The sequence below is a fragment of the Oryzias melastigma genome, linkage group LG4 (genome assembly GCF_002922805.2).
Source record: "Oryzias melastigma strain HK-1 linkage group LG4, ASM292280v2, whole genome shotgun sequence".
Classification (NCBI taxonomy): Eukaryota; Metazoa; Chordata; class Actinopteri; order Beloniformes; family Adrianichthyidae; genus Oryzias; species Oryzias melastigma.
This window is the reverse complement of record NC_050515.1, coordinates 22872953-22883538: the sequence shown is the minus strand read 5'-3', so window position 1 is coordinate 22883538 and position 10586 is coordinate 22872953. Positions and strand designations below refer to the sequence as shown.

Below are 10586 nucleotides of genomic sequence, written 5' to 3'. Positions count from 1 at the left end.
AGCAACCTATCCTGCTACAGTATTACAGTTGAATTTTGTGATTGGTGAAACCATGTAAGTTTCAGAAGTCTGACATCATGATCTACAGCTCCAGTAATGATAACAGTCCAGCCCCCAAGCCCCGCCCCTCTGAATGGATTTTCAAATTTTGGCTGTGGGCGGAGTCAGTCTCCAACTTCCTGGTTTGGTGACCCTTTAAATATGTAACTTAAACTGAACTTTCTTCATATATGTCCTCCAACACCATGTTGAAAACAATCAACACACAATTGAAGACTGGCAATGTGGAGTGGTAAACAGAAGGGGGAGAAAATAAAAACGGCTCTTATTTTGGACTAAGCCCTGTCTGCAGGCATGATGGATGGCATGACAGAAGACTGAGGTCACAGAGGTTGAGAAGGTGAGTCGGGGTCAGTCGATACTAAGGAGATCAGATGGATCTGTAGAGTTTCTTATACAACCTGGAGATAGATTCAAATGACTTTTTACTATTTTTAATCTCTGGGGACTTTACCGAGGTGATTGTTTTTGAATTTTAGGTTCATCTTAAGCTGACTCACATAAGTTACAGCAATGTTTTTAAAATTTTATATATACTATGCACTCAGTAATGATTGTTTAAACTGGACTAAAGAAACTTTCAATAAAAGAAAACCTGCAGGAATAAGCCAAATCTTTTCAAATAGGGACAAATAAACAACATATCTTGGTTTAATCCTAAATGAATAAAAATGAGCAGATAACTGTGATATTAAATGCTTATCACATTTAGATGTAATTGAGATGGTAATTCCATAAATCTCTGCTAAAGGCGTTTGCTTGTGTGACCGCTGATGTCAGTCATCTAAATTTAGCCACCCGCGCTTCTGAATATGGCCAATACATATTTGTGTGAAGGGTCAAGAATACACAGTGAATTCTGCTTCTGTAGCTTGTGTCAATTCTTTTCTGCATTTCTCCGACAGATCGGCGACTACGACTAGAAATAAGAACAAGTGTCCTTTAAATCAAAACCCGGACCCCACATGGTGACCATACAGAGCGTGGCAGTCGAATCAAAAGAAAAACAAGCTCCTGTTTCACGTCACAGTTACAATAAAACTCAAATGATATTTCACCATAATACAAGAATGGGTGTAAAAAACAATCTCTATGAAAGAGATGTCACTTTTAAATGAAAGGATAATACATGAAACCAGAGGCGGAGCTAGAGGGGAAGGGGCAATGGGGAAGCTGCCCCCCAGCAAAAAGCTCCCCCCTAATCCTTGCATCAATAGCGGCATCATTATGGACAAAGATTAAAAAATCATTAATACAAAGGCTTTCCAGAATATCTATTCATTTTCTTACTTTTGCAACTGCCTGACTTTAGTAATGACACCTCTGCCAAAAAAAAATCCCTGCTGTTTTAATATCAAAAACAGAATAAATTTGTTTAAAATACATATTTTTGACCCTTTATTCGTGCTGTTGCCACCTTCCCAAAGTCATCTGCCCCACTTCCACCCCATATATCAAATGTTCTAGCTCCACGACTGGATGAAACTGAAATCCTCTCAAAATGTATCAAAACCAACATGCAGAGGAATCTGATCGTCCAAACTTAATATTTTTCTTTTCTGTATTAAGACCTTTTTTTTCCTCCATAGTAAAGGATATAAACAGTCGACGCTTCAATGTAGTTGATGAGGCTGAAAACATCTGACTGTAGCTCCTCCCACTCATGACAAGAAAGTTTATGAACACATTTTTAGACAAGTTGTGAGGAGGATGCTGAATATTTTGCATTTTGTGTGTTCTTCATCACTGTTTTAGTTTCAATGTTTAAAATTAAGAGTTATCTTGCTGGAATGTTGTTTTCTTCACATTTTTGTTTTTCCTCTCTTGTTTCAGAGTATATGAATTCTCATCATTTGCAGGTGCTCTCTTTATAAATGTTCTGTTCTGATTGGCTCCAAGAAAGTTTGTAGGAAGTGTTCCCGCCCATATAAGGAAGTGTTAAAAATGGTTCTTATGTGACCAAATAAATACATTTGCCCAGCTGCAGTTGTTGGAAGTTAACTGTTTTCTTTGGTTTGCCTGATTTCTATTTACACCTTTAAAATACACGGAAGATACGGATGATGTTGATAGGTTACGTTTATGTATTTTAAAGAGCTCCACAAAAGCATCTATAATCATGTCTCCATGTCTGGGTTCAGGAGAGCATTTATTTATTTATTTATTTTTTTTTTTGATGGTTACCTTCTAGCCTGCAGGATCTGTGTTTTAGCTGCTCTTCTGTCTGTTTGTAATCCCAGTTTGATGGCTTGCTGTCCTGCATTGGTCCAAAGAGAGAAGAATAAAAACAATAATAATAATAATGTCTTAAATAAAAATAAGAAAAACATCACAACGTCCATGAGGAGGACAATCAGATTCTCATCCATGTTTGTTTTGGACGGCACTCTTTCTTCTGCGTTTCTGACGGTAGCAAATACAGATACACAAATCTAAAGTGCCCTCTAGTGGTTGTTAGTGGGAAATAAGCACTAAAAGGCAAACAGTTGTTAGTAAATGGTAAATTGTGTATACTTATATTGCGCTTTCTACCCTCCTTAAAGGCCCAAAGTGCTTTACAGTCACAGACCCATTCACCTATTCACACATTCCCACACTGATGGTGGCTCCGCTGCCGAACACTGGCGCCAACCTTCCACCAGAGGCAATTTGGGGCTAGTCGGGAAAAAATGAATATATGAGCCTATTTATGTCTTAAAAAATTACAAATAAGTCACTCCAGAGTCAATCTATAAAAAAATGTGACTTATAGTCCTGAAAATACAGTATAAGTTTTTGTGTGTGTTTATAAAAACACAAATAAAATAATTTATTCATCATTTCAAGTTGCATCGTTGTATTTGTATATTGTTGATACTAGAGTATACATTTGAATACACATTTGCAAGTACACAAGGTGTATTCTATGAGTTACAAATGAAGAATTATACGCAGGATCCGTTGAGACTATGTAATCTCCATATATCTTGGTTTAAAAGAATCTGATCTCCATGGATGAATCGCATATTACAGCATGAGTGCAAACACAAAACAAACCTCCATCATATGGATAATCGTGTGCAGGAATTTGAAGCCTGAACAGTTGCTCCCTTCGTGCTCAATGGTAACAGGAGATGTTGGACACAAGGCATCTACTTTCAATCCCTCCTTCCTCTCTAAAATCGATGCAGCCAGCAGGTGATCTGAGATCCTCCGGGCACCGCCTGCTGAAAACGATCTCTGCTGACCACTGGGCTCTGCCAGAGCGCTCACACAGACGGATATAGCATCAGAGTCCAGAAAACAAGCCCGACCGTTGAGCTTCTTAGCGTTTTAACTGCTGCAGGAGAGCAACTCAAAAATGGAGATTCCACTTGAAGAAGAGTCTTCTCCAAGCTTAGAATACAAAGGCGCTCACCAGGCCTTCAGGGACCGCTGGAAAGAGACGGACGACACCATGTGTCGCCACAGCATGTCCTTCCATCTGCACCACACGCTCAGGAGCGAGTTCTTCGCCAGCTACCTGTACCTGGTGGAGAAGATTCCTCTGGGTAAGACACTGTTCTGCAGACACAGACCCCTTAGAAATAAGTCAAAAATTCTTGGCCAGATTTTTTAAATTAGCAAAAAAAAAAATAATCTGATGGAATGAGAAAAAATGTCAAGAATTCTTATTTTAAGAAAAAAAAAATAGTTACAAAGATGTGTTTTCTTGAACTAATGTCATTTTGCTGTTAAAAAACATTTTTGACAAGATTTTTTTTAATGCAAACCAGAAAACTTTTTACTTTAAGAAATTCTGTTTTTGCAGTGTGATTGTTCCTTTATTCACGAATCCCTTTGAAACCTGAGAAAACTTTAAAACAAGTTACAACATACAAGTCATTTGCATCCTTTCAAGCATAAATGCATTCTCTTTCTATATTCTAATTTATTCTAAGGAGAATTGAGCAACTCTTTTTTTTAATAGTGAAATATATGTCTTTGTTGCAAACTTAAATTACAAGAATATATTTTAGAGTTTCATGGACTTCCCTTTCAAAATGTATCGTTAATGTCTGAGATTCATCACTCCCTCCATTCCGGATGGACCTATAAGGGTGCTGCAGGTTTTTGGGCTGTCCAGTTTTGTGGAGGAGGGCAACCATATCTTATATGTACAGGTGTGTCTTGGAATACTCATGTGAGTAGTAAATCTATCGTGAATTAATTGTAAGGCTAATGTAAGTTATGCACACTTTTGAGGTACAGGTGATGCTGTTGTACGGTGCCCTTACGCTGCACTCTGGTCGCTAAGGTGCCCGTATCGGCCCCTTACTGACCGCGTGTGAATGCCACACCCACAGGGTTTCATGGCATACTTAGAGCCAGTAAGTTGCCACAGAAACTTCGCCCTGATTGTTTAATGTCTTATTTCTAAAAGTCAATCTGCATGGAAGTGGGGTCCAGAGATCCATAACCAGCATTACCCGGTTCTTGCCCAGTCCACAGGATTTGTAGAGTAAAAATCTGTATGATGTGCTTGCGTCTCATCTTTTACACACTGCCTGAATGCACAGAAAGCTAAAACACACACAGAGGTTTAAGAAAACCACAGCATGTTTAGGAGATTTTAATCTTTAAATATCACAGAATTACTACAGAAAAAGTAGTAATTCTGCAATATAGAGAGCTAATCAAGACAATCTGAAGTTGCTGAGCTGAAAAAGGCATTTGAAGAACTCTCTCTTTCTAATGAAATAATCGCCACATATTTTAGATTATTGATACTTGATTCATGTTAATTATTTATCTATTTAAAATGATCTGTAGATATTTTTCTTTTGTGTTACCTGATTTATTTTAATGATTTTTCTATTAAAAGAATATACTCGCTTTACATTAATGACTCTTCCAATGGAAAATAATCTGCATAGATATATATTTGTGTTGATGTTTGATACTTAACTTACATTAATAATTTTTTTTTTTTTTTTTTTAATAATTTGCATATTTTGTCTGATTTTGGATAATTGCATATGCAATGACAAAGTCTGAAATAGTGTTATATCTACTTAAATAGTCATATGATTTATTGATACTTGAGGATTCATAATAATCGGAATCTATGTTGGAAAGTATAAATATCTGATCTTAAGTTATGAACCAGATAACGAAAAGGAAATGTAAAGAAAATGGTATGGTCGAGCTGAGGTGGGATTATATAGATTCACTTCCTCCCACACAATATTGGCTGTATATGAGAACTGGAATGAAGGACTCCTCCCCTTAACGTTCCAAACAGGAAGTACCTGCTAGCTCCAAGACAAAATCTCATAGACTCCTATAGAGAAATAAACAGCTGTTACTCAATCACCCTATTTGTCAGAATACCCATTCTTGCTCTGAAACATGTTCCTGGCAATCCTAATGTTACATTCATGATATTTTTTCATTTTCCAAAGTTGTTCAAGTTATAAACTGACCTATCAGATGCCTCAATAAAGCATGTGGTTTCACAGAAAATGTTCGAAACATTTGATTGACAAGTTTCATGTGATCCCAAGTGGGTGTGGCCTTCCAACAAGCTCAGCCCTGATTGGCAAGAGTGGTTGCCAAGGTAATTACCTTCTCTTTGTTGGAGCCAGCAGTATGTCATTTTCTATGAGTGACATCATACTCTTTTGCTCCAGTTCTATTATACAGTCGTGTTTTTCTATACAATGGTAATGTTTTATAATTTGTATTTAATTTCTTTGCAGCACATTTTCAGGACTCAAAGAAGGTGTAAAGTTTCCCCCACTGCTCTAAAACGGTTCATTGTCCCAGATACAGTATTTCTATCAGTTTACAAATCCTCCCCCAGTGGCTACCACTTATATGGCTGTAATACTAATCAGGAAATTGTTTTGTTTTTTGTATTCCATGCCATTCTATTGTAGAAACAAACAAATAATGAAGAAGAATTTTCTTTCAGTCAAATCTGATTTTACAGAAGTTGAACAAAAAAAAAACAACATCTGCAATGGTTGACACTTTAAAAACTGTTGAAAACTGTGTTTTTTTGTGTTTTAACATGTTCTTGTGGCATTTTTCTGATGATGGAGGGCATGTAAAGAAAATTAGGATTAAATTGGAATTTCTGAGTATTTCTTTATTCAAATTATTGGGACAAAAAACCTGCTGTTGGAAAAGATCATATTTGTGACGTAGAAAGTGTGAGGAACAGACCTCCAGCTCACTGCTCCGCAACGGTGAGAGGAAAGGGGGGCGGGGTTACTGTCCCGACCACAACTCAGAGTCGAATTTCTAATGAACTACTGCTGCTCTGCAGAAACTATGTCCTAGAATACGACACAGGTTTTATGAAAATCACAATTTATAGACCAGTGGGAACACTTTTACAATAGATGATAAGATGATTGGAGTGGAATTTTAACTCTGGAGCTGTTGTCTGTGACACGAGTTCTTTGAACCTCTGCAATTCTGTGACCATTTATGCAATTAAAATAAAATAAAATAAAAAGAATCAGGTAATTCTGACGTGGTGAAAAGTGGCTCTATGTTAGTGAAGTGTTTTAAAGCTGCTTTTCTCTGCTGGAATTACACTAAATGTATAAATGGTTGAAACATTAAATTGAGTTAAAGCTTCGGTATTCAGTTGCTGAATCAGGCAGTTGAGTTTGCTGAGTTTTCTCAGCTTCTACTTGATAGGATCGAAGCTTTTACATTCAAATCTGTGAAGTACGGTGGCCCTGGAGTGCAAATCACACCAACAACTGACTCTGGGCAAAAACCTAATAAAGATTACAACGACAAATAAAAAGCAAACCAAACAATAAAAATAGAACATAACATTTTAGAAATCAAAACAAAATTTCAGAAACCAAAACACAATTCCAAAAAAATGGAACAAAATAAAAATGAAACCTTTCTGAAGACAAAAGTAATTTCTAGAAATCAAAAACAAAACACAATAAGAAACTGGAAAAGGTAGCTACTATTGGACATTGGCGATTGGAATGTATTTGTGATTTTGTTTCTGTAATTTTATTTTGATTTCTAAATTGTCTTGTTTTCTTATTATGTTTTTTTTTTTTGCATTTATTGGTGTGATTTGTACTTCAGGGCCACCGTAGTGAAGGGCCAGATACCTTTACATTTTACTTGTAAGTAAAAAACCTCTACTTGCCATTCTTAAGCTCTAAGGTCATTTTCTGAAGTAGCTGCTCCACTTCAAAGATGGTGGATGGTTGGAGAAGGAAGATTGATGCTTCCTTGGTGGACGGGGCCGTCTTCACTCTGCCCTTTCTCCGTCTTTGTCTTACTCCGTGTTTCTATACTTAACTGTCTTCTGGATGCCAACACGGGGTGTCACATGACATGTAACTCACTCCGATTTGGCATCCTGACAAATGTTTCATAAGGATGAAGACACTTGGAGGAAAGTCATTTATCTGCTGCTGTTTCATGCATTCAGTGCGTTTCCAGAATGTGGAGGGAGGAGAGCTTCTGAGAAGAAAAAAAAACCCCAAAACTTTAGTCTCATATTTCACTGAGGTGTCAGGAGATCTGTCATTAAAGACCCCTGACAAGTGGATGGACAACCCCACCCTCCTCCTCAAACCCATCACAGGAACGTGTCACCTAAACCCCGAAAATTCATCTGGATTTATTTCAGCTCAGCAGACAGAGATGGTGGAAGGCTGGCACCAAGTGCAGAGCCACTTGTAAAGAGTTGCAATATGTCCGACACTCATGTAAGCCTCTCCGAACAATGACAGGCTAAGTGTTAATGTGGTCAGAGGAAACCTTTACGGCTTTAGCTTCCATATTTTTACCTCACCTGACAACACGCATGAGTGATGCGGGTATCGCGTGTCATGTAAGCGGAGTGGCAAAGACTATGTATTGCTAATTTAATTATTTGGCTGTTTCCTTTGTCGTTATGTCCACACAGAGAAAAATATATGTATATATATAGTAGGGTGAGGTTTATGGCTAGTGAGGCACTGTTATATGGTAAATACTTTATAGCACTTTTGTATCTTCCTTGAAGACCCAAAGTGCTTTACAGTCACAGTCCCATTCACCATACACACACATTGATAATGGCTCTGCTCCCTAACAATAACCAGTCATGCCCAAGGACGCTTCACTTGGTCAGACAAGGCAGGAATTGATTCTGCAATTTTCTGATCAAAGGTTGACCACCTTACCTCTGGTCCTCATTGGTCAGATAAGCTTATTCAGATTTTTTATGATGATAGATAGACATAATTAGTAAAGTGCATACATCAGCTGCAGGTCTGGTGTGCATGTTACATCCTGCTGCTACTGCTGGACCTTTTTCCATCCAGTCTTTCTGCTCACCTAGCAGGTGTGGCCAATGTGCCTTTATTGGCACCTGCTGCCTATTTAAGACAGAACAGGCAGGGTAAAAGTAAAGAAAGACATAACATCAAATAGTGGTTAATAAATGTATTTATGATAGAAATAGTTAAAAAAGCCACAAAAAAAAAAAGAATCAACCATGGTAAAACAGCTGCTGGAATATCGATATTCCTACTTAATGATTATATTCAAAAAATAATCACATTTTAGTAAAATATAAGATCAAAAAAAGTACAACATTTACTAATGAAATGCCTAAAGAACAAAATTGATTTGTTTTGATCGCTCAAAAATGTATACGAAAAGTAAGAACACAAAGAGATTTAACTTGTATCTAATAATGTAATAATAAAAAATAAAAAAAATGATAGAAGAAATTATTGAAAATTCCAAAAAGTTTAGCTTAAAGAAGTTTTTAATTCAAGTCTTAGGGGTATTGAAATGTTGAAAGTGAAAAGATAATAACTATCATTTTCAATTTGCAACACAATGTTTTTTTTTACATTTTTAGCGCCTTGTTTTGACATTTATTAACTTCTTTTAATTAAAACACAAAAAACAACTGTTCATTGTCCTTGAGCTCGCTTCACGCTGGTCTGTCTGTCTCCACAGTGAAGCTGTTTCCTGTCACCTGTGAATACATCAAAGGAGAAAAGCAGTTCTACTACAGAGCTCAGAAGTTCTACGAAGATGTGCCGGCCTCGGAGGAGGGCATGATGGGAGATTTTGTGGAGATATCCAACGTTGATCTGGAAGGTTCCCGTCAGTTTCTGAAGAGGTTTGTGGTGAGTGATCCACAGATCAGATCCCCCACAGAAACATCTGAGAGGCTGTGTTGCTTGCAGGATCTTCACATGCTGCCGCTCATTTCTGCTCATATCGTCTTTCCCTAAATGAGCATGTCAGAGTCTATTTTGGTCGAGGCATTCATGTGTCTGAAGACCCCAAAAAGAAATCTCACCTTGTTTAAAGAGCAGTTTGTATTAGTCCATTCCTGTCTTCCTATATGCATTTATGTTTTTTTTTTTTGTATTGCCTCCTCTGACAATAATAGATGCAGTTCATTTTAGATAGAAGTAGTGTTGGAAGGACTTCAGGGTAACATGTTTGGCCCACTGACCTTGTTTTATTCTGGTTGCACTTTACAGCCGCTCTCATTAGGCTATAAACAACTAACTTTGGATGACATGTCCATCTCTCAAAGGGGATTTTATGAATGTAAACACAGCTAGCTCAGACATGACCACTTGGTTCTGATACTATTCTTGTAGCTAACACAACACAGTTCACAGAATTACTCAAATATCAGTTTTAATTCAGTTAAAGAGTGGATTACTCTTTATAATTCATTTTTACTACAACCAACAATTGAAAAGGACTCTTTGACCATTGTCAAAATGGAGCTTTTTGCTAGCATGTAGCCTTATATGTGCTACCTGACAGTTTTAACATGTTAAGCACTGTTTGTATATATTTTTTTATTTGTCAAAATATTTATTAAACAATTAATTAATCTGATTTAGACATAGATTTGTCAATAATCTTTAGTTTCTATTGAAATTCCCTGATTCGATACTTACCTAACTAAATTGATGGGAATAAAATTAGCTAAAATGCTGCATTTAGCATTAGCTCTCAAGCTACGTTCAAGAGGCCACTTCTAATGAAAAGTCCATGTAAACGCACGTTTCTGGCTCCGGCGTTCAAAACTATTGTGTAGCTTTGCAAGTTTATAGACAACTTTCGGGCTCTACCTATAAAACGTGGCCACACTTTGAAAGTTAAACCAGGCCGAGCTTCGACCAGTCAGGGAATCAGGTTCGCTAGCGAAGTATTGATGGTGCCCCCTTTAATCCACAGAATTCAGAGAAGTGCCAACTGTTTGAAAATTAATCATGGACAAGAAATTAATATTTGAGGTTTGTGCCCGGCCGGAATTATATGACACTGTGTGTAAACGTGCAAAATATCTCTAATTTGATCAAAGATCGGATTAGAATTGAACTGTGTATGGGCCCTGAAAAACTTTATCCAATTATAACAAACATTTACATACACCACACATTCGATTGGAATAAATCCAAATGAAATGCGCAGAACTACCTAAAAAAGGGCCATAGAAGAAGAAGTAGCGGGGTTCTGTTGCAAACAAACATGGCTGCTGTTAGCTTGTA

General features: G+C 37.2%; 1 protein-coding gene across 1 annotated transcript in view; it reads left to right on the top strand.

The window, feature by feature from the left end:
• Positions 1-2853: 2853 nt before the first annotated feature.
• mettl11b (methyltransferase like 11B) overlaps positions 2854-10586 on the top strand; it is a 14456-nt gene continuing 6723 nt past the window's right edge. The window contains exons 1-2 of the mRNA XM_024278207.2: positions 2854-3590; positions 9025-9197. Coding sequence (XP_024133975.1) covers positions 3401-3590; positions 9025-9197 — 363 coding nt within the window. The 5' untranslated portion in view covers positions 2854-3400. The remainder of the gene's footprint in view (positions 3591-9024; positions 9198-10586) is intronic.